The following is a 25,367-nucleotide window of genomic DNA, read 5'->3' as shown; positions in this document are numbered from 1 at the left end:
ATATATGAAGAGTAAACACACTGTGCAAACTTAAATGACAAAATGAATGGGGTGGGTATTGACTTTTTTTTAGTATTAAACAAAAGTATTCTCTCATTTTAGCTCACTGTTGTGCTCAGGACAGTGAGGCCTATGCCTATAATACAAGCAGGCACTGCGAAACATTCCCTGTGGACTATAGCTTTGCTCATCCTTGTCAGATTACAGTCTTGTTTTGCCACACTTCCACCAATTTGTTTCTGTGTACAAAAACAACGAGGAGTCCGGTGGCACCGTAAAGACAGATTTATTTGGACATAAGCTTTCGTGGGTAAAAAACCCACTTCTTGCCCAAATAAATCAGTTAGTCTTTAAGGTGCCACCGGACTCCTCGTTGTTTTTGTGGATACAGACTAACACGGCTACCCCCTGATACTTTCTGTGTACAGACAGCTACTGCAAATGTAAAGATAACTTTCAGATACTGACCATAGGGTTCAGGCCACTGAACAAATTTCTGTGAGAACCTAGGTTCCTGAGATGAACCATCACTTTATTAACATCCCTCAGTACGTATTAACCACTTATGTGACACACTTTGCATATAGCACCAAAGAAGTCAGGACTGAAGATATTAAACAACCAGGCTACCTAATCTCTTAAGAACTAAGTGGCTCATTGTGCCCTTGTGGGAATAATTCAAAATAAGGAACAGAGAACGTAAATTTTAACCAGCAGAGTTTACTTTGAATTCTTCCATTCGATGGCTCCATGTATGCTGCATGGTTTTTCCGTAGGGAGGTAAGGTATTCTTCACTTGTGTTCGCTAGCTCATGGCAAAATCCTAGTGAAGACAAAGCAGTTTGTTGTTTTCACATGAAATACTAGGTCAAGCAATTTAAAGACTATGGTTTACCTTAAAGAAAACTACAAACTGTTTTGTCTTCAACTAGAATTTCACCTCGAGTTAGCCAGCTCAAGTTACAATCGTATCTTTTTTCTAATGAACACAGAGCCAAACCGGCTGAGCTCAGGGATTCTGTTACAGGAACACAATGTCCACACAAGGACCACTTGCTTCCACACTGCCACCTGCTTCCCATGGATAGCAATGTTGCTGCCAGGGACAAGTTGCCAGCAGTTTTTGTAATCATGGCTGCTCCTTGAAATCAGGGGGAAAGGATAAGACACTACAGACCATGCCGCTTGCTAGGATATGAATGTTTCATATAACGGAACACAGAAAGTCAGTATTCACCACGACAATTTCACAATATCAATGAATTTTAGTAAGCAAAAAAAGAGAATAAGAGAAAAACCCTAATCAAAAACTGGAGAATAAAACCTGTTTTAGTTCCTAATCAAAGTGGCAGCAGCTTTCTTCTTTAGGTCTGCACTAGCCAGGCAATATCAAGAGAAGTATAATCTTATCTACTGATGAAAAATAATGCTCCAATTCTCTATCTCCAAAATGACTTTATCTGTGCTCCTGAGAAAACCAAAGGATGTCATAAGAGTATGACATAGGGTTGAGGAGTCTTCAGACACCTTTTCTGGCTAAGTGATAGTTGAGGAAGTGGGGAAGGAAAAGAACACATGAGGGGACTAACTAAATATCACACCCCAGATGGTGTTTGGGATTTAGCGGAAGCCGGTGGAGGTGATGATGTCATGTGGGTCCTTTTCTTTGGCCAACTCTGGTCAGGATATCTCTCAGAATCAGACCCAGTAGTATCACTGTGAATCCCAGGAGATGCCGGGGTGGCAGCCATAATGGTGAAGCCCTTTGTGGTCTTCCATCTTTCAGGCAGCCAGCATTGTGGTTGCTAATTTCCCAAAAAGTCTCTTTTTGAGAACCCCAGAAGGGAGTGGTGGATGGGATAGTCCATCCCCTGATTATTTTGTCCACCAATTAGGCCTAATTTCCTACACACCAATTTTAGTCCATTGATTTCTAGTCCCACTTTTCTCTCTTTTACTAGGCATGATTTTAACAATCATTGAGTCATTTCACTAGGCCTTTTTGTTTAGACTAATTTGGTCTTTATCTCCCTTTTACACCTTTCCCATCAACTTTTGTTGTGATAAGTTATTTAATGCTTTATAAACTTGTATCCACTTTTCCAATGTTAGGCTCACTAGGCCTCAATTATCGCTACAGAGATCTGCTCACTGAGATTGTGGTTAATCTGAGAGGGCAACCTGGTCAGTAGAAAAGTGGAGTGCCAACAGGGAATCCTGGTCAGGCCAGTGGTGGAGGGCAGTGGGAGCTACTTATGAGCCAGGGAGGAATAGACAAGCAGAAGGAAGCTGGTATGGGAAGGACCAAATAGGAGTAAGCAACACTGAAGGTGGATAGGGATGGAGAAACAGTGGTAGGATAGTGCTGGGAATATGGTGGGTGATACTGGGGGGCAGAAAGAGAGAGAGATTGGCTTTGTGAAGGGACTGAGCATCTGCATGAGACAAGGGAAGAAGCAGCTGCAGGAAAGGATATAGACAAGAAAATGGGAGCAGCCTCCTATGTGCTACTCTTTATGGTATGACCCTGTGCCTGCACAACCTGGGAGTATGGTAGGAAGATGAGAAAGGTGTGCAGGACTGTGCATCCAGGGTATGATTCTTTGCTACAGCAAATTATCAAGGACAAACTAACCAAAATGATGAATTTCTAAGGCCAAGCTGATTGAGATCCAGCTCTTTGGGGAACTTTACAAATATGTTTATGGGAATTATGTCCTAAGGGAGTGGAACTCTCAGTTCCCATTAATTTTAATGAGAACTGGGCTTCCAAATCCCTTAGGCATCTTTAAAAATCATGCCTATAACCCTGCTGTCCTTTTCCTTAGTAATCACACAAAACCCACAGTGTAGCAGTGTCCCTTTGCACATACAGTTTGGATTAGCTTTTCCCTTTGTCATATTTTTGCATGATGTACATTTCCATGGGGGAGTTACACGCACTCTCTCTCTCTCTCTCTCTCTCTCTCTCTCTCATTTTTTAAGTAAAAAGAAAAAGAGTTGGATGGTGTAGCACTAGCTTGAATCTTATGCCAATGAGCCTAATTTTTCCTTTTTTTCCTATTTTTATGATATAATTTTTAAATAGCATTTGAATATGATCACACTAACTGGAGTATTTTTGTCACATCCTGTATTGCCAAAGCAGTATAACTGGGTGCAGTGCATTTGCATACATATGGATTTTCATGCGTATACAGGTCATAAAAAGAACATTACCCAAAATAGTAAATAATAGGCTTCATATGTATGTCTGTGGCATTTAACCAACAAGTTCAGGTTCATAAAACTTACTAATGCATTTCTGATAAATATAATCTTTCTTCTCTATGCTCAGTAAGAAAAATATAACTAAAGGTAAGCTTTTTTTTATCAGATCATTATTGACCATATCAAGTCCTTAATATAAATCAATAAATATTACATCCAGCATAGAGATCTAAGACAAGGCTTTAATAAATGTTACCTCCAACTTTAAACAAAACATACCTTAAATGAACTTATAAGAAGTTAAATGTTTTCATTTATTACAAAGCCTCAAGATTCTGAAAGCAAAAATTCAACCATTTGAGACAATGCTAGGAATAATTAGAATGGTTGATAATTTTAGAGAGATTTTTTGTCCTAATGGGACTATCTTTGTTATAGTTTTCAGAGCAAGATGTTTTCCTCATGTTTTAAAATGCACCAGTTTCATAGTATCATATCATTCATATCTATAGATGTGGAGAGAGAGAGAGATTTATTCACTAGTTTCCTGGGTTTCAGATCTTAAAGAGAAATGTACTTTGATTCCATCATTCTATTTATGTCTAATGCATATTTATAAATATCAGTAGGTAAAATAGATATTTCTATGAACGGTTTTCATTTTTATTGATTTGACCTGTTAATTCTGCATTGGGATGCTTTTTTGACCAGGAGTACATCTATATATTCAATAACTGTTTTATTCAATCCGGTAGGCTCTCATTACCCAAATGCAAAGAGGGAGAATGTTTGATCTCAATACATTTTTAATTTGTTTCCAAAATGTAGATGAGGAGAATTACCCTCCAGGGATGCTTGCATAATATACAGCGTTGGCCTAGAATGAGCAATATTTTTACTTAGGTTACAAATCCATCCAAAAATAATAAATCAATAAAAGCCTTAGTAGATTTATATTTGCACCAGAGTGTCTCTCAAACAGGAAAGGGCCTGATCCAGCGCCCATTAAAGTCAATTGGAGTCTTATCACCAACTCCAACAGGCTTTGTAGCTAAGGGCTCTATCCTGAAGAAAGTGGTCCTGGCCTTCTGGCCTGTGTAAAGCTCCTAGAGGCTACAGACTATTAAGATCATGTTGAGGAAGCCTCAAAAGAGCCTCCAGGGTCATGTTAGCAAACTGAAAAATTGCTTGATATGTGAATAGACCATGGAAATGAACTTCTTGACTCTAGCTCTGCTGTTACAGAGCTCCTCTCTATGTCTGACCTCCTTCCTATTTCAAACAATGGCTCCAGTGTTTTGTTTTTTCAAGGACACTGGGTCCTACAAGCCAGTTAGGGGTCAATCCTGAGCAGTGCCAAGTGCCCTTAAGCCCCACTGATTGCCACACCGGTTGAGAGCTCACAGCCCTCCAAGGAGATACTCAGCACCCTGCAAGGTTAGATCCTTAGTAAGGTGAAAAAAACCCTTGTCTTGTCCATCACCACATGCAGTAAGAGAGTCTGAACACTCCTCAAACACAAGATCATTCATCTCACTCAAGGAAAGAGAGGCATGGCATGCAGGAAGAGTCCACAAGGAAATGAGACGTTCCTCTGCAGTTTTGTCTCCTTCCTCCAGGACTCTCTAGAGAGTAACCAAGCAAGAACTATCATGGATGCTGAGGAATTAAGAGCAATAAATATAATACTCAGCACTTTCAACATTAACAAGTTGTTTCTCAGAGTACCCAGGGGAGGCCTGTATTATCCCACAGATAGGGTAAAATGAGGCTCGCCAAGGCTGCAATTTGTTCTAGGCCTCACACTCAGGAACAGAGATGGGATTAGGATTTGAGAATTGCTGATGCTCAGACCCATGCTCTGTTCACCAGGCCACGATGCCTACATAAAGGAAGCGTTCTGACTGGCACTTTTATAGTAGACTGCTCCTAGGAACATCCAAGAGCTAGTCAGGCACCTCAGCTCCTGCTAGCCACTCGCACCACTGACATTTCCGACTGAAAGTTCTTACATTCAGATCTTCTCACAGTAAACAAAAGGCAGTGTGTCACAGGGCTACGGCTCTGTTTAATCTGATCCCTCTAAATCACTGACAAGAACAACTACATTTTCCTTAGGTCCAGATCCTCAAAGGTACTTAGGCACATTACACCTATTGATTTCAGTGGGAGTTAGGCACCTAAATATCTTTGAGGATTTGGGACCTAGCATAGACGCCGACCCTGGAACCCATGGAAAAAAATAGGGGGTGCTCAGCACCCACCAGCCACAGCTGTTGGGTGGGCCCCAGGGTTAGCCGCCGATCAGCTGTTCCGTGGGGCTCCGGGGCTGGCTGCCAATCAGCTGTTAGGCAGCTGGTGGGAGGATTCCAGGGGAGGGTGGAGAGGAGCAGCAACAGGATGGTGGGGGGGGGCTTTGGGAGAGGGGCTGAGAGAAATGAGTGACAGGTTGGGGGGCTCGGGGGAGGGAGCAGAGCGGGGGCAGGAAGAGGTGGAGCGAGGGCAAGGCCTTGAGGGAAGGGATGAAGTAGGGGTGAGGCCTTGGGGCGGAGCCGGGATGGCACACCCATTGAGAAAAACAAAAGTCAGCGCCTATGGCCCCTAGTTCTTATTTTAAACTGTCTAAACCTCTTTTTCTAAAATGTCTGACTCCTTCTCAGCTTTGTAAGACAAGAATGGTTTTAACATCTCAGATTCCACCAGAGTAGTGAATTACAGCGCAATCCCAAAAGTTTATCATATAAGGCTTCAGCTTCTGCTGCCCTGACATTCTCAGACACACAAATCAAGTCTCAGGAGAATGACTTTCCATCCAAACACCTGGGGCAGTTAACAGAGTACATGGCTTAACTGCCCTTTCTTTTTTCAAAACTGAACTTTTTGTATTATCAACTTTGGTTAAAGTCCCCTAGTATGCTATCTTCATGACTGGAACTGCTAAGAAGATAAATCACTGCAACTTTAACCATTTGCCTTGCTGTTTAGTTTGGCAGTTATGTATTCCACTGACAATACAGAAATTTAAACACAATTGTGTCTAAAAAAAAAAGTCCTGTCTCACTTCAACCCAAGTTAACCTTAGGCCATGTCTCCACTACGGGTGCTGCAGTGGCACAGCTACAACACTGCAGCGCCATTGCGTAGCTGCTTCCTACAGCGGTTGAAAGGTTTTTTTCATAGGTGTAGATGATCGACCTCCCCAAGCGGAGGTAGCTGTCTACAGAAGAATTTTTCCATGTCTATTGTGGGGAGGTTAGATTGGCTTAATAAAGACATTCAGGAGGGTGAATTTTTCACGCCCCAAGCATGGTAGCTATGTAGACCTAATTTTTAAATATAGACCAGGCCTTAGTTTACTCAAAACAGTTCTTCTTCTGTTCTGTAAATCATACTCTCCCACCCATGTCGTAGTTTAGACACAAACGTTACCTTGGCAACTCATCATGTTGGATAACCATCTGTGCATTAATTCCCCCAAGCTTAATAGGAACAAATTGAACCCCTTTTACAAATACCAGTTTGGGTTCAACTGTTAATATCTTTTACTCAAGACCAGTATTTAATTAAAACACCTGAGAATAATAGCAAAATTAAGATTAAAATATGCCTAAATATTAATTGTATCATCCTTTCATCATCATTTGATCTCTATTTTGAGCTCCCTGTTTGACAGTTTGGCTTCATAATCCTCTGGCAACAATCTGCATTTAACTTAATTGGTTTTTATCAAACCTAATGTACTTCATTCCACGTGAAACAAATTGACTATCAGATCTCCCTACTGAATTATTCACATTCCCAGTAAATTTCATAGTACCAATACCAATTTTAATGTGCTTAATATTGCACTGTACAAGTGACTGCCAATGTTGAATGAGATATTGCTTTTAGGACCTGATTTTCAAATTCTTGCTTCCAATGGGCAAATGCATTTTCACCTGTATACACCACTATGTGGACTTCGGTGCATTCACCACTGTACATGAAGATGATAGAACATTAATGGGAAAAACTCATGAGTTTTACCCACAAACACTCCAGTCCTTGCGCACACAGGTGTCAGTGCTACAGTGCACTCACACCAGTCCACACCCATCAAAATTGCATACACACAGGTAGAGGCTGGTTTGAGGGGAAAGGAGCACTTTCATTTAACCAGGAAAGCAATCAGGCGAGTCAGCATTGTCAGAGATCAGCATTGTCAACAACTGATTATTTCAATCTTTAAGTCTTATTAATCTTTAATTATTTAACCCTCAGGCTCTAACATTATAATCCAAATAAATTCCTTTTGAGAGAATCCAAAAAAACTTTAAAATATGTTATAACTAAGTAAAATTCACATCCTAAAGACAACAGCACAGATAAACATCTGGTGTTATGCTTTTTCACACAGCCACAGGATAGCAATTATTATGTAAAATTCAGTATCTGTACAGTACCTCACACAATGGTATCCTGGTCCATGACTGGCGTTCCTAGCCGCTACAGTAATACAAATAATAATAAACAGTGTGAAAGAACTTGGCTGAGCTAGCCTCTTTAAAGCGATGAAAACTGTAGGAAAACTACTCAAAAAAGGTAAAGAAAGAGAGAAATGGTGTGGGGGTTTTAAAGTACATTTTGTCATTTGGAAATGTAAACAATTCTTTCCATGTGCCAGCTGATTTGCAAAGTTAATGATACAGTGGTTTATAAGAAAAAGTGCAAGAACATGCCATAATCCTCTGGAACAAAAAGGGGAAAACTAACATAACAGGAACAAAGAGCACTTACCAGCTACAAGAAAGGAGGGTACAGCAAAGAACAGTGAGTTTTAAAATGTCTCCTTTAGGGCTGGAGCTGCTTTGCTCTGCTAAATTTAAAGGGCCAGCTACAGAAAGGCATACTGGGAAAGAAGAGCTTATAAGAGAACAACCCTGGACTAGAAAGTAACCAACAAATGGTGTCTGGGAAACAACTGTGTCTGTGTTGTGCATGCCACTACTATATATCTTGCACTTTATATATATATATATATATATATATATAAATCAATAGCATCTCATCTTCTTGTATTGATTACATCTTACCACATAGTTCCCATCCAATGGATAAGAGAATTTTTTTATTTTAAGTTAGGATGAATGCTTCCCTCTTAAAGTAAAAACCGCTGAACATGTTGAAAGTTTGTGAGGCTCAGTCTGACCAAAGGAGGTGCCTCTGAAGTGTTCAGAAGTGAGGCCTGAGGGTTCTGTTCCTGCAAGAAGGAAGCCCACTGGGCACCAAAATATCTTAGTCAAAGGCAAGCAACCCATAAATAATACTTTTTCTTTATATACCCCTTTCATCTAGTGATCTCATTTTATAAACATCAGCTAGGTTTCCTACATCTTTGTGAGGCAGGTATTTTTGTCCCCTTCCACAGAGTGAGCAACTGAGGAATGTAAAGGCCTACATTTTCAAAAGATTCACTCATTTTGGGCAACCTGTTTCAGATACCATTGAAGTCAGTAGAAGTTGCGGGTGCTCAGTTGCTCTTTTTCAGGTCTTATGTGTCTCAGGTTGGGCTAACAAAAACAGAAGCACCTATAAATAAAGGGAGGCAGAAACTTGACACAAGTCACAGCGTCCGTGGCCCAGTCAGGAATATAGCTTAGAACTTCTGCTCTAGCCATTAGACAATGCTCAAGACAACTTTAATATTAAAGAACAAAGAGTGTGTTGTGGTAACACATAGAGCTAGAACACATCTTTTTCCTTTCCAGGGGTACCATTTAATCCATTGGTGATACTCTCACTGTGACATGCAAAGCTAACTCAATATGCTGACAATATGTCTCTATTCCTTGTTGTGTGCATGTTTAAACTGTGTGCTATATCACATCAAATTTAAATGAAAAAACAGATTGAGCTGGGAAAATAGGAGTAAAGAAAGGTTGGGGGAAATCAGAGAAGTGATTGTTTTGGTGGGGTTTAGAAAAATAGCTACCTAATTCTGAGGCTCCTATAAAGATAGTCATCAGATTATGAAACTGTTGTACAATCAAATGATTCTTACTGGCATAACAGCAGCACCAATGTTTTTCTTGTGAATACAGTTTTTTGCTGCTATGGAGTGCAGTGCTTATCATGTACCCTACCAGCCTGGCTGTTATCGCACTGACATTTTCAAACTACGTTCTACAACCGGTGTTCCCTAATTGCATCCCACCCTATAATGCCTCCAGGCTCCTCTCCACGGTGTGTTTATGTGAGTATTTTCTAATGTTCTTTATGCTCCTATGAAGTTTAAGTCATGTTTACGTCAAAGAGGTTTAATATTCTCTAAGGGGCAAATCCATCCCTCACCCCACCCTAACGGTCACTGAAGTCCCTTTTGCAGCAACCAAGGCAATTCCACTATGGTGGTCGGAGGCTGGATGTGGGAAAGGGAGGTGCTATATATCATGCTGGCTCAGCTGAGTCTTATTTTCAGTTTCATTGTGTACTAGAGGGTGATTATTCCACAAAGAAATATACCAAAGAGGAGGTGTGCATATCTGGATTAGGTATAAACTGAGGTCTGAAGGTTGAAAGATGAATAAGGGGTGGGGCTCAGTATGAGTAGCTAAGAACCTTTCACTGTATTTTAAAACACCGTTGCTAACTCAACAAGTGGATTAGCAATTCACAAGTCCTTTATATGTGTGTGTAAAAAACAAATGCAACCAGTTCTTAATTAATTACTAAGGTCCCAGAGGGGAGCAAATCAGAATGAAAAGGGATGGAGAGACTCACCACTTCCTCTCAGGCCTGGTCTACGTTACAGAATGCAAAGCAGCTTACATCGACCTAACTATGTACGGTGTCTAAACTAAAAAGTTCACTCCTGCTGTCATAACTTGCCCACTACACTGACTTAATAACTCCACCTCCACAAGAAGCATAGAGTCAATGTCAATGCAGTTAGGTCAACTCAGTGTAGATACTACATTACTAATATCGACTGTTGCTGGCTTTCAGAAGCCATCTCACAATGCCCCACACTGACAGTTCAATCAGTGCTCCTGATGAGGATGCACACTGTGGGAGATGGAGACTATCAAATGTTCTAAGGAAGAATTTGTCAATGGAAGATAGCAGAATTTGGCAGAGCATAAAGCTACCCCACGGGTCATGAGTAACGAAGTAAACAAGATTATATACAGGTTGGGAATTTGGCTACACTACAAAGCTAATAGCATGAGAAGCGACTTCTAGTTTCCAGCACAGCAGAATAATGAAACACTAAGACAAAGACATTGGATAATGAATTGTAAAAAGGATAAACAACTATCGTATATATATGACTGTATAATCAGAAATAAAATGCTTTTACCAGCAACTGTCTCAGTTGTGCTGCAAGCCAGCCTGCTAACAGCGACAAATTCTTCCTTAGAACATTTGATAGTCTCCATCTCCCACAGCACACTGCTAACACAGCAAGCAAAGTATAAACACACACAAGTAATGTAATTTCTGCGGCAGCTGTATGCCGACGTAAGTTAGGTTGACTTAATTTTGTAGTGTACACATGCCCTCAGTTCACAGAAGTCTTTCCCCACAATTAGGACTTCCTAAGTATTGATGGAGGCATCAGGGATAGCGTTCTGGCAAACGTCCTCCTGAAACAGGCAGTTTTCTAGGGTGGGGTTAATCCTGCTCATCAGACCAAGCCAAACCCAAGCTAGATTTCCATCTGGTCTGCTGATAGGAAACTAGCAGTCTATGTTTCTCAGCATTTGTTAATGAATATTCTGAAATATACAAAATTTTGTTCCACTGAATTCAGTTTTCTGCTCTCTAGTACTCCTGACTTGGGTGAACAGCTCCAGCGTTCGATGGGCAACTCGCATCCAGGATATATTTACAGCAGGAAAACTGTTAGCCTTGGCCCTTATCATTACTATGGGCTTCATACAGATCTTTAAAGGTACTCACTGAGAAAGCCTAAACATCAGTACTGTACTATTGGTAAAATTAAATTCTTTTTAGAAAGCCTATTGTACCCATCCCATTGTTTTCTAGTTCTTAGCAGGCAGGAGAAGAATTCTGAGGGCTTATTTCATTTCCCCTGCTGACAGAGTTCTCTGCTACAATTAGCAAGCATTTGGATTTGAAAGAAACTGGAGAAGGAGGTAGCCGGTGAAGTTACTTGATCTGTGGGGGGGCAAGTTTCAAGCAGGACCTAGCAAAGACACCACTGTGTAAGGTGGACATAAATATGTGACTAAACTGAAAATAATTAATATTAATTGCTGTTAATTGAAGCCACAGGATTCCTTCCAAGTACGGGTGCAATCACAAAGGAAGTATTCTTCAGAACATAGTATGATAAGTAATTATCAAACAGGCAACATACTACAGAAATAAGATGTAGCATCCTTGCACAAGTTTCTCTCTCAAAGAAAACTGTTGTTTTCAATAAAGTAAAGCGCAGAACTGAAATATTGAGAAATATCTCACTGGGTAGATTTATAGTGTAATTTTATCAATGACATGTTCCTCAAATTTTAATTGTTTTTGATGAACTCTGTATACAATAATCCTAAGAAATATAGGCCCTAAATCAACAAGCAATGTAAGCAGTTGCCTAACTTTAAGTATATGAGTAGTTCCAGTTCCCCTGGATGCAACGGGACTACTCACGTACTTAAAATTAGACAAGTGCTTGTGTATCTTACTGATTCAGCCCCTTAATGAAGGGCACAGAACCCAAGGGATGATGATGTTTTCAGCATGTGTGAAATGGGTCATGTAGAGAGGTCAAAAATACAGTATTTATAACTAACCAGGAAGAGGCAAGGGTACCACTTTCCAGATTAAAAATAAAAAAGCCCCACAGCCTGAAAAATTCTCTCTGAATGGAATAAGATGAGAGTTTAGGGCATCAGATACCAATGCTGAGCTGGTATAAATTGTCATAGTTCCATTGAAGTGAATGGGAATCACACAGGTTTTATGGCAGCTCTGTCAATACAGCTATGACAATTTACACCATCAAGGCTGTGCCCCAGGACAGTTTTGTATGAGAATCTAAAGGAAGTACTGGTAGTTTGATGTTAATGTTTCCCAGTTTTCACGGTGCAAACCAGTGAAGCACAGTCTAAGATTAGTAAACATAATATAAAATTGAATGGACACAATTCTAGGAAGTTTACAATTCTCTGAAAATAATACTTTTCTTATGTCCTGGTTCCCCGGGTAGGTGGCACTTCCACCAATCACCGTCAAAATAGTTTACACTTCTGACTTAACTTCTTGCTTTTGTTCTGTCTATAGGAAACTATGAAGAACTGACACCAAGCAATGCATTTGATTTTTGGATGTCTCCATCTGTAGGACAGTTAGCATTAGCTTTTCTTCAAGGGTCATTTGCATTCAGTGGGTGGAACTTCTTGAATTATGTCACAGAAGAATTAGTTGATCCCCGCAGGCAAGTATTTATTTCCATATGACCCAGATACTTTTGAGGTAAAGACAGTGGGGTCAGTCTGTTGGTACTATGCACAGTGTGTTCTGCAGGAGGACTGACATCACTAAATGTCTATACGTATCCGAAGTAAAGGTAATTAAGGTTATTACCTTCCTTTTTAGATCCCATATGGGGTAAGTTAAATGAAGGTGCTGAAATTAAGAACGTATTTGGCCCATCAAGTTAGACATAACTTTCACCGAGCGAAGATATCATATAGGTGTAACACTGACATTATGGCATTATTGAACTGTCTATTGCTTACATATTATTCTATATTAATGGGACTAAGCATAAATATAACTACCTATTGCTTATATGTTAATGGCACTAACAATAACTAGCTATTGTTTATATATTAATCTATACCATTGACGGGATGCCTCACAAAATTACATTATATTTTATGTGTGTGTGTATTTTATATCTATATAATACCAAAACATATTGTCTGTGGTCTTGGTTCTTCAGACAACATTCCCCCCAAAGGGAACACATAAAGAAGAGATTAAAATGTCTTTTTACAGAAGAGGCAGAATTCTCCCTCCCCCTCCCCTACTCCACTCCATTTATGAAACACTTCTGAATCCTGCCTTCTTCAGTGATATGTGCAGCTGGCTGTAGGAAGAAAGTTCTCTAAGGGTGATTGGCATCAGGTTTGGTGCTGATAGTGCAGGCTTTGAAATGAGTTATCCTCCATCATGTTTCAAAAGCCAGGGGGAGAGTGATTTCCACCAAGAAGCAGCAAAAGTGCAAAGGTTTCAGAATTTCTGAGATGAAAAAATAGAATAATGAATTCACACGACAGTTTTTGGGTCTTCAATTGCTTCTAGATGTTCAGCACACATACCCCAACCCCTCCGCCCCCCAGTTAAGCAAGGTATAATTTCAGGTATTACACATTCTGGATGGAAACAAATTACAGCCTCAATCCTGCAAAAACTTATCTGCATACTTTAACTTTACCTCGGTAAGTAGTGAGATGTTCATGCATAGTTATAAATCTTTAAAGAATTTAAAGGGAAAGGAGGCAGGTATGATGCTCTCTCAAGCAACTGTAAACATTTTCACAAACATCCAGAATATCCTAGTGTGGTCTCAACTGAGCAAAAAAGAAACAAGAGAAAGAATTAATGTAGTCTTTGCTAGCAGGAATTGGATACTACTATCATATGCACAAGTTTAAGAAGAAAAATAAGTCAGTTTGTATTTTGTAGCATCTGTAGCTACAGAAAAAAAACAGTTTGGCACATTATTGATAACCCATCAGGTTAAACTGGGTGTCAGAGATGCCAATTCCAGCTCTCTGAAAGTTTTACAACAGAATTTTATCAATTCTACAGTTTTTGAGGGAGAAATACAAAATAAAAAGCTATTTTCATTAGGGAAAAGAAATAAAACCCAACTTCATGTCGATACCAAACCCTTGCAAAACTACACTGGTGAAAACTGAAAAGGAGTACTTGTGGCACCTTAGAGACTAACAAATTACTAACAAAAACTGTTTATTATCTTTTTTGCTCATCTGACAAAGTCAAAAATCAGAGCTATAGTGAATACATTAGCCTGAGTGGAGCGTACACACTAAACAGCTCTCACAGTCTGTAGAATGTTTCTGTCACTTGGCTAAGTTTCTCAATGAATAAATGAGAGAAAAAGGCAAGTCCATTATTTTCCATAGCATCATTTTTATCAAACAGAGCCTCATGTAAACTAAATTAAACTTACAGGAACATTATTAGTCTTGTTGGTTATTAGAGTAATAGCTTACACAACATAGAAAACATATAGGAATTCTTTATGAAGAAAAAGCTTTCTGGTATCTCCATCGCAGCCATGCTGTAAATTCTGTTTGATGGTCTTCAGCTCTATGGTGATATCCTGAAGCCCTGTAACGGTTTTAGTATTCTCAGAACTGCAATATGACAAGCTACTGAGAGAAGTACAGATATGGGGTGGCAGGAGGCAGGAGGGGAGTTTCTCTTGTTTTGTTCTATGTAGCAATAGGACAGTAAAGCACAAAACTGGATAAAAACTTCTCCAAAGTTGCCATGGGGGGGAGGGGGAGACAACGGGTGGGGTGGTATGGTCCAGTTATATGTGAATGTAATTTCTTATCGAACCTCCTAATTCTTCAATTAGGAACCTACCTCGTGCCATATTCATATCCATCCCATTGGTGACATTTGTGTATACATTCACCAATATTGCATATTTCACTGCCATGTCACCTCAAGAGCTCTTGTCCTCCAATGCTGTGGCAGTAGTAAGTAAACTATTCCATGGATGTCTAAAATATACTTTAATTTCAGTTCTGTGCTGTGCAGTATATTTCAGTTTCTCTGCCTTCTGTTGCTTTAGACATTTGGTGAAAAGTTACTGGGCTATTTTTCCTGGGTTATGCCCGTCTCAGTGGCCTTATCTACATTCGGAGGAATAAATGGATACCTTTTTACCTCATCAAGGTTAGTTGGAGTGCAATTTTATGAACATTAGCTAATTTTCTACAACGCTAACTAGACATTTTGTGTGTTATAGACCTTGATCTCAGCTTTGGGCACATTAGACACATTAAATTATGAATTGTGCCATTTCAGTCAGCAGATATCATACTGAATAGCAGGATCTCCTGCAAAAGAGCCCTTATGATCTACTGGAAATGTCTGATGGAATGATTTGTACTAAGAATAAAACATTGGCTACATACTTAGACAATGTAATTTTACAATACAATTTCAGTAGCTACAAGTTAAGCTATGCTTAGCTCAAAAAGTAGATTGAAGAAATGAGAGTTGTAGGGCCAAATTCAATTCTCAGTGATATGGACATAAATCCAAAGTAAACCCATTCATTTGATGGGAAGTTTGCACTAGTGGAACTGGAACCAGAATCTTGCCCATAGTCTATTTAAATGTTAAATTTAATAGAAATATGAGTTCCGTAAGAAAATAAAATACAAACATCTGTCAGGAAAGAGGTAGCAATACAGCTCCTTAGTGCTTTAGCCAAGTCACGTACCTTAGTGCTCTCAAAATGTGGTGAGACCTGACAAACCTGAGGACATTTAAAAAACATAACAATTCATGTATTTAAAAAAATAAAACTTTGAGAGATACTGGCCCTGATCCAAAGCTCATTAGTCACTGGACAGACTGTTGATTTAGGCTCTATCGTAGATATTTATATGGTTCCCATCACCATAGTATCTGGGAGCCCACAGTTTTAATGTATTTATCCTCAAAATATCCCTGTGAAGGAGGGCAGTTCTATAAGCCCTATATTTACAGCTGGGGTGCTGAGCCAGATTGAGACTAAGGCCCAAAGGTACGTGAGCTCCTAACTTCCAAATACCTTTGAGGATCTGAGCCTAAGTGACTTGTCCAAGGCACACAGGAAGTCTGTGGTGGAACAGGAAATTGAACCCCCGTCTCCAAAGTATCAGACTAGCCCCCTAACCACTAGAACATCCTTCCACTCCAAGACTCCCCCAGGCTTTGAATCAGGCCAATTAAGGTTGATGAAACAATACCGGTAAATGTTGGAGTAACTTGTATACTGAATGTTCCTATTCTGCTTCCCAGGTTATGTTTTTCTGGAGCTCGTGAAGGTCACTTGCCCAGCTTGCTTGCTATGATTCACGTTAAACACTGCACCCCAATCCCTGCCCTTCTAGTGTGTGTAAGTTTTATTTTTTCTGTCACGTCTCATCTGCTTAAACAGGAGTGCAATTTAGAAAAATCTTTGTTTGCAAACTGAAATACTTCATTTAAGAAATTGTGAGCTCTTTTACTGATTCTGTCAGCTCACTGCAAACATTTAATGTGGAGAAAATCTCCCTGCAGTCAATGCAGCTAATTCCACTCCACAGGGCTAGTTTAGAGCTTGCTGTCAAGCTAATAGCCATAGTGGGCTCCAGATACAGGGCTAAATGCTACTCGTTCTGTAAAACTAGATGCTTTGCGCAGTGATACATTGATGCTCTGCAATGATAACTTGAGCTTCTGGAGAATCATGATGTCTCCCCTTTACTTTGGCCCTCTAAAGAAAGTGAGTAGAGAAGATCAGCATAACAGATTCAAAAGAAGCATATGCCAGCTGAACACATTGGGTAAAACAAGGGGAATACCCAATTACATTAAAAGGTGACACATTTTAAAATGTAGAAAGGAAAGATTTTGATTTGTTTCTTGGTTTGTTTTTTTACACAATGTAAACTTACCTTATAGCAGTGAGTTTCACAAGTTATTACTCAGATTGAGTTGTTAGCAAGGTGATGGGGTTGAGCCCAGCATTTGGTCTTAAAAATGTGCGTAGTCATCTTGTAGGAAAAAGAGGGAGAATTATTACACACTCACATAACTCAATGTCTGAAATCTTTTCTGGTTGAGCTGCACTACACAATCTGTGCGGTGTATAAAAAAACCAAGATCCAGCTCCTATATGGACTCCTTGGGCAGCCGAGCTGTGGTGATGCAGATGAAGCAAAGTCCCTTTGTCCATAAAAATACATCAGCTCAAATAATGTGATGAGTGTCAGTGACTATCACTTTGTGAAATAGCCAGAGCGTGAGCAAGCTCCCTGTGCAGAGCAGAACAGGCAAATCAAACAAATGCCAGCTACCCAGTTTGTAGAGAACATTCCCTTTAAATTACTGTGCAAATTACAGAACCAACACTGGATATTAATGAATCATTCAGCGGTAGGGGTTTATTTTACATCTCGGGATGTACTAAGTGTTGCTCTGAAATATTAATTTCTATATAAATAGTAATATAAAAATATTATACTGTCTGCAGTTACAATAGCAAATTACGTCAGACTTTAGGCAAACCTAATTAATGCATCAGAATTTTTTAAATTAATCATAGCCTGTGCATTAAGGTCAACCTAGTTAAGGTCTCAGAAGATTACCATGTTTTTGCTGTTCCTTTCCAAAATTGGGTGTTTAAACAAGGTGGTCATTAATGCAAAGAGAACGGGGTTCAAATCATTTAAAAGTCTATTTTATTGGGGTGTACGGCTCAATAGATTCAGATCGTGGAAGCTCCTTCACCTGAGGTTTTCAAAAGGAGGCTGGATAGCATCTGTCCTGGATGGTTTAGACACAACAAATCCTGTACCTTGGCAAGAGATTAAACTAGATGATCCTTGCGGTCACTGCTAATCCTATAGTTCTATGATTCTAGATGCTATCACATTAGGGTGACCGTATTTCCCAAAGGCTGGGGCTGGCGTCGCTGCTCACTCAAGCCCTGCGTGCCCCACACCGGAGCCCTGCCTCCCCCGCTGTGTGGGATTGGCATTGCTGCTCATCACCACTATCGCCCACCCATGTTCCTTTGTGCCCCACTTTCTTGACAAAAGTGGGCATTTGTCCTATTTGCTCTTGCCAGCTGATCAAGTTGGAAAGAGCAAATGGGACAAATGCCCAAAGTCGGGACGGCTGGGACAGGGCTTAATAAAGGAACTGTCCCAGCCAAAACAGGGTGTACGGACATCCTATGTCAAATGTTTTGAAACTTTTCCCAAGCATTATCCATGACACTGTTGTCCACCAGGATAGTCATCAGAGGAAACAGTATGGCACGCAAGCAACACTCTCCACTCTAAAAACTCAAGAAAGTATTTGAAGGGGAAATGGGAGCCAACCAATTTGGCAACAGGGTCATTTGATCAGGAATATGCTGGATACATATCCCTATATAGTGAACACCAGAGCTGATCACCTTAGTGTCACTTACACCTGAGATCTCATCAGCCTAAGGGGCTTTGCCACAAAACCAGCTAATCATGGCAAAGAGAGCACTTAGAGCAAATTAGATGGAGGTATTATATGACATTGAATCAAAATATTATGCTCTCCTATTTTAAACCTTTTCAAGCCACCAGCTTCATGATGAAAGTCTTCAAGGTCTCGAGATCCCCTTAGGGATTCACATTAGCAGCTGCGGAGTGGTGAGACACTTGGATCTCTAAAAGAAAAGGAGTACTTGTGGCACCTTAGAGACTAACAAATTTATTTGAGCATAAGCTTTCGTGAGCTACAGCTCACTTCATCGGATGCATTGGATCTCTAGCATTATTTGCTGGTGCCAGTGGCACATGACAGCCACCCACCTTCAGGGGTATTGCCACAAACCAGCTAGTCATAGGAAATAGGAATCTGAGTGGGGAGGGAGAAGTATCACAATAATGGAAAGACAAATCATGATTGGTTCTGGGATCCCACCTTCGGATCTACTGGCGCTCAAATTCTGGAATTTAGTGGATGATACTTTATAGTTCTGGGTCATTTGTATGACAGAAACTGCATGTGGATGAATGTTTATTATAGTTTTAGAACACAGCACTGTTGCAGAATACATATGGGTTTTGATTAATACAAGTAAAAATGTGATCAAAAGATGTTTGAAAAACCTAAGTTTAGTGAGGCATTATTATCTCAGTTGGGTCCCATTCTGCAATCTTCTGAGCATCCTTAGCTCCTGGCTAATGTCAATGAGGAGTGAGAGGTTTCAGAGTAGCAGCCGTGTTCGTCTGTATTCGCAAAAAAGAAAAGGAGTACTTGTGGCACCTTAGAGACTAACAAATGAGTGAGGCACTCAAGACCTCTCAGGATCAGGCCCATAAACAGTAAGTCAGCTCTGTTAACATTACACAGTGTTATTCACTAACAAAGCAAGTACAAATAAGCAAGCGGATGCATGGAAATTTCCACTAGCCATCTGCCAGTATCTAAACAGTAGTAATGCAAAAAAGATTAATGATATAGGTCATTTTCAGTGTGTCCCACTAGCTGGGAAAAAAGAAAGCTAAAGCTTTTATTCTTTATACTATATTCAGGTCACCTAGAACAAAGTAATGTACTAACCACAGAATGTTTCTCTACAAGAAGTCTATCCTTTCCCATAAGAGACAACTTTAATTTTGCCAGAAGTCCTGTCCTAGAGTTTAGCAGCTTTTAAAAACACACATAACAGAAATTGGTGGAGTGAAGCCATTAAAAGCAAGTACAGTAAGTGCTCTGTTCTCCAGTGTAGTTACACCTGCAGCACTTAGGATCAATCCTGTGCCCTCTGATGTCCATGATTAAAAACTCCATTGATTTCATTAGGAAGCAAGAAAAAGCTTCAATTCAGGGGAAAATTTTTGGTAATTAAAGTTACTGAGTTACAGAAAGCTTCTTCCTGGGAATAAAGCTTACACTAGTTTAGATCCTATAGCATTCTCCAGTTAAAAGTCAGTCAGTCTCCTTCATTGGTCTTACTGTTCATTAGCACACTCATCCCCTTGTGTGCAACCTGATCGTATACATTATGAAGTGCAAACACTGGAAATATGCTGACTGCGGGTGGGGGAGGCAGATGTCAGGTGATCAGGCCTTTTCTCAAAGTGTGTTCATTTTTGACATAGTGCATAGTTAATATTGGTGCTGAACGTTCTTCAGCTATGGCGCATTGCAGATGTTCTACTGCTTTCTGAACAGAGTACCACAAATTCTGCCTTAAGCCAAGGTTGTTGTGAACAGCCTTAATATCTGGGTTGTGCTGGGAGTTCAGCCAACACAGTGATCAAGAGAGGAAAAGGAATGGAAAACCCCTCAACCACATAGCAGCACCAGGTATGCTACAGATGCCTTTATGGTTGATGAGCTATACTCCCTGTATCAGCAGCAAAGAGTCCTATGGCACCTTACAGACTAACAGACGTACTGGAGCATAAGTTTTCGTGGGTGAATATCCACTTCATCAGATGCAACTTTTACAGATTGGATCTGTAAAAGCGGCAAAAGATGCAGACTAACACAGCTATCCCTCTCATACTCCCGTATCGCTACCCTGAAACTTCTTGCGTGCTAGTCCGGAAGTCCCTGTGGATGAGGATGTGGTTTTTTCCACCAAATGCATCCGATGAAGTGAGCTGTAGCTCACGAAAGCTTATGCTCTAATAAATTTGTTAGTCTCTAAGGTGCCACAAGTACTCCTTTTCTTTTTGCGAATACAGACTAACACGACTGCTACTCTGAAAAATGTACAGGTTGCAGACTCCTCTTGCCCCATGTCCCCCACCCCCATGCAGCAGACCATCACTAGAGTTGCAATTCAGGACCCTGCACACCAAATTGGTGGGATTAAGCCCAGCATTTGGTCTTAAAAATGTGCATAGTCATTTTGTAGGGAAAATGGGGAGAATTACACACACCCTGGCTATCTCTTACTCCATGCACATTACCTCTTTGGGTATCCAGGCCACTTCCTTCCACTTCTGGTGTGTCCTTTAGTCATTGTTTGACCAGGGTCATCAAATTTACCCAATGCCAATATCAACAGTAACATTTTCAAAGACAACCTCTTAACTGGCACTCGCAGTTCTGCACATGCAAAGGCTGGTTTGAGGCCCCTTTGAATATTGGGCTTCAAGTGCTTGTCAAAGTTATTCATCTCATTAGTGAGGAGAGCTCTGCAAGTATGCACAGGCGTTATTGAATGACCACAATTAGCAGCATCATTTCAGGGAACATTCTCCATGCATTTTTATAAATAGATCTATAGGCACCTGCCTTCAACATAAACAAAATAAATGCAGAATCTCCATTCAATCCTGGGGTTTTGTGGCACACTTTTGATGTAGTAAACAGACTCACAGGAATCAGTAACAACACCCAGCATGGGATGTAAAGAAAAGGAATGTAATTCCTTGTTGTTGTTTTTAAGTAAGCCTTTCTGATGATGACTCAAATAAGAATGTGCTTCTCTCTTGTTTAGTGTTTGACCACTATTATCATCATGCTTGTTGGAGACACGTACACATTAATTAATTATGTGTCGTTTATTAACTACCTCTGCTATGGAGTGACAATCATAGGCCTGATTGTGTTGCGCTGGAAGAAACCCAAAATCTTCAGACCTATCAAGGTGAAAATATTTAAGCCAAATTTCTTAGTTCTGTGGTCTTCCTATTAACAATCTAAAGAATGTGTCAACCACAGCAAATCCCTCATCAGAACTTGAAGTATTGTTTATTATTATTTCTGTTGTTTATTATGGTAGTGCCTAGAGGCCCTGTGGTGGGATGTACCATACAAACACACAGCAAAAGACATGTCTCTGCCAAGTAGTAGTTATAGTCTAAAGTAGGGGTGGCCAACCTGTGACTCTGGAGCCGCATGCAGCTCTTCAGAAGTTAATATGCGGCTCCTTGTATAGGCATCGACTCCGGGGCTGGAGTGATTGGTGCCAACTTTCCAATGTGCCAGGGGGTGCTCACTGCTCAACCCCTGGCTCTGCCACAGGCCCTGTCCCCACTCCACCCCTTCCCGCCCCCTCCCTTGAGCCTGCCGTGCCTGCGCTCCTCCCCCCTGTTCCCTCCAGAGCCTCTGCATGCCACAAAACAGATGACCGGGAGGGAGGAAGAGACGCCGGTGGGTGGGAGGCACTGGGAGCCGGGGGTGGGGAGTTGATGGGGGGGGGAGCTGCTGACGTATTCCTGTGGCTCTTTGGCAATGTACATTGATAAGTTCTGGCTCCTTCTCAGGCCCAGGTTGGCCACCCCTGGTCTAAAGAGACAAGGCAGACAAAGGATGGGAGAGGAAACAGAGACACAGCAAGGTGAAGCCTAAGCTCACACATCTGCGTTTTGCCAGAGATAGAAATAGAAGCCAGGTCTTGTGACTCCCAGTCCATTGCTTGATCCACTAGCCCTCACTGCCTCTCCCCTGTATACCTTGCAGAATGCTGTTACATTTCTGTACATGTCTCTTCTCTTCCCTCCCTCTTAGGTGAATCTCCTTATTCCAGTCACTTATCTGCTATTTTGGGCATTTCTACTGATCTTCAGTTTCTATTCTGAGCCAGTCGTCTGTGGAATTGGACTAATCATCATATTAACTGGAGTGCCCGTGTTTTTTCTTGGAGTGTACTGGAGAAATAAACCAAAGTGTGTAAATAGGCTAGCTGGTAAGAACACAAAAAGAAAAGGAGTACTTGTGGCACATTATAGTTCATTAATTCAGCCTCACTGTTTGTTCATGAACATGTAGGAATTTGTTTCAACCTCTCAGGTCTACATTTCCACCAGTCCACAAAGGGTCCCCGTGACTGTGTGGCATTCACCAAAACTACCATCAAATTATGCAGGTCTGCAGAGCTCTTTGGACAGGATTTTGCTGATCAAAACGTTTAGATTTTACCCCAATTATTTACTTCTTGACCACATGAAAGAGAACTGCCTTAATGCCAATATACAATATAAAGCTAGAAGCAGGAAAACATGATGCATATGGCACAAGAAATCATCAGATTTATAACTAAGCATGGGAAAACTGCCTATTGATAAAGATACCCCTGCCAATTTTTAGACCCTAAACCTGTACACAGAAGGAACTAGGTTTCTCTCAAATTGCAGACATTTCAGTGCTTAATTTTTCAATATGACATAAGGATGCTAAGGTCAGGCTGTGAAATGCAAATGGGGAAACAGATAAAAATGAACAGACTAAAGAGAGAACAAAAAAAAGAGAGCGAGAGAGAGAGAGAGCGGTGAAGAGGTGTAGCTAGCATGTGACTGACAGTAAAATTCAGAAGAGCACTACTAGCTTACCCGTTCTTTTCTGCAAAGAAGCTGACATCCCATGTGCAAAAGTGCTCTCATAAATACACCACTTTCTAGAATTTAGCAAAGGTTTCAGTGGCTTGTACAATGGGGAAATATTCAAAAAGTAACTTTATTGAAATGATTATTTCATAATGGTATCCAGATAGGGATAGCCTGGGTTTACTGCCAGGTCCCAGAGATGTAAGCTGAGCCAGTCTGACATACTCCATTCTGCTGGACTATGAGTATTCAGCTATTAGAAGAGGCAGGAAATTTCAAGTTTTATTTTTATGATGCTGCAACTTGTTCATTTAAGTTACAGTAGTTCTCCCTTTGCATGTTTTCTGCCCCTCTTTGACATGGCACATTCCTCCATTCATCCAGCTTGCTTATTTGGCCTGTACAGCAAAGCACTTGTTCAGGCATGTACCTTTAAGCATGCAAGTAAGTCTCATTGAGCTCAAGTGCTAAATAAATAATAAACCAACACTTAAGTGCTTTGGCAAATAAGACTTTAGCTCTATCCCACCCCCACCCTATTTTTGTGACGATTTTGAATGTGTTTATTCCCCAGCACAGTACTGATATCCATCCCAATGTATGTCCAGAATTCCCACATGCATAAGATAGGAAAGCCAGGATCTACCACTCTCATAAAAATAAATTACACACCAGTCATACATCTTAGCTAGAACGAGGTCTTTAAGGTTTTTTTAAAAAACTATTTGCTTTAAGGCTAGGATGTCCAAAGGAGTCTAGAAACTTTCCACCCTATGAAAGGCAGTGGGAATTGTGTGCCTAACTCCCTTAGGGTCCTTTGACTCTCAGGACGCAATGCTTTAGGAAAAAAATTAATGCATCATTTTCACTGGAAAAGAGCAATAATATGGTATGATGGGGTAAGCCTCACCGTACGTGGTCTTGCATAAACAGCAGAGCTTTGGATGTATACGTGCTCACGTAGAAGATTTTTTTTTGAGAGGACTCAAATAATCATCACATTAACAAAGCGAGTTTGTGTTTTTCATAGAATCCATGACATACTGGGGACAGAAGTTGTGTTTTGTCGTTCACCCTCAAGAGGGAGCTCCAGAAGAGGATGATCTGTCTTTCATTCATTCTCAGCTAGCACAAAGTGAAAAGTCCTTGAAGAAACAGTAAAAAGTTCTTGAAGAAATAATGAAGCAATCGATAAGACAGAAGTAGCTTTTTGTTTACATGTTGATTTTTGCAAAAAGTTTTGCTTGAAAAAAAAATGTTTTTAGAAATCAGATCCAGAAGCCCATGAAATGAGCTACACTTTTACAACAGTCCTTAGCTCTTAGCTTTTCCTAAAAAAATAAAATAAGGAGCTGGTTATTTATTTCTGACAGTGTATTTCAGTCAGCAAGGAAGTTTAGTGCAGGTACAGTAAGCTAAGTTCTTCGTCACCAATTCCAGCAGCCTTGGGGTTGTACTGTAAAGCAGATTAATCTGGAAATTTCAAGATTGGGACCTCTTCCAATAATGAAAATAAAATGGGGAAAGTCAATGGAATAGGGAAAGCCAATGGTCCTACTCATGCTCCCACTGGAGTCAGTGACACAACTCTAATTGATTTAACTGGCACAGGATCAGACCCCACATAACCCATGTAGTTTTCAAATTACAATCTAAAAAACTCAATTGTATGAACACTTCTGCACGTGCATAACTTCACCCCTGAGAGCAAAGTTACACTTAAGCCTATGTATTTGCAAGTTTGGGTATTAAAACTGTGACCATTGTTAGAGTGAATAGTAAGGGTATGTCTACACAGCAAAGAAAAACCCACTGCTGCAGTTCGTGGGGCTCGGCTCAGGCACTGGCTTCTGGGGCTGTTTCATTGCTGTGTAGACTTCTGGGCTCAGGCTGCAGCCTGAACTCTGACACCGTACATGTGGGAAGGTCCCAGAGCTCAGGCTCCAGCCCAAGCCCAGACGTCTACACAGCAATGAAACACCGCAGCCTGAGCCCTGCAGGACCAAGTCAGCTGGCATGAGCCAGCCGCAGGTTTTTCTTTGCTGGGTAGACAGACCCTAAGAGCTTATCCAGGGTATTTACATACAA

General features: G+C 40.6%; 1 protein-coding gene across 1 annotated transcript in view; it reads left to right on the top strand.

Annotated features, from left to right (window-relative positions):
- Positions 1-24,638, top strand: part of SLC7A10 (solute carrier family 7 member 10) — an 80,105-nt gene extending 55,467 nt beyond the window's left edge. Inside the window, exons 3-11 of the mRNA XM_038368840.2 lie at positions 9,291-9,442; positions 11,018-11,143; positions 12,493-12,646; positions 14,828-14,951; positions 15,047-15,150; positions 16,267-16,363; positions 21,452-21,601; positions 22,465-22,642; positions 24,310-24,638. Coding sequence (XP_038224768.2) covers positions 9,291-9,442; positions 11,018-11,143; positions 12,493-12,646; positions 14,828-14,951; positions 15,047-15,150; positions 16,267-16,363; positions 21,452-21,601; positions 22,465-22,642; positions 24,310-24,440 — 1,216 coding nt within the window. The 3' untranslated portion in view covers positions 24,441-24,638. The remainder of the gene's footprint in view (positions 1-9,290; positions 9,443-11,017; positions 11,144-12,492; positions 12,647-14,827; positions 14,952-15,046; positions 15,151-16,266; positions 16,364-21,451; positions 21,602-22,464; positions 22,643-24,309) is intronic.
- Positions 24,639-25,367: the final 729 nt, after the last annotated feature.

Source organism: Dermochelys coriacea, chromosome 12, assembly GCF_009764565.3.
Source record: "Dermochelys coriacea isolate rDerCor1 chromosome 12, rDerCor1.pri.v4, whole genome shotgun sequence".
In the NCBI taxonomy this organism is placed as follows: domain Eukaryota; kingdom Metazoa; phylum Chordata; order Testudines; family Dermochelyidae; genus Dermochelys; species Dermochelys coriacea.
This window is presented reverse-complemented; position numbering and strand designations above follow the sequence as displayed.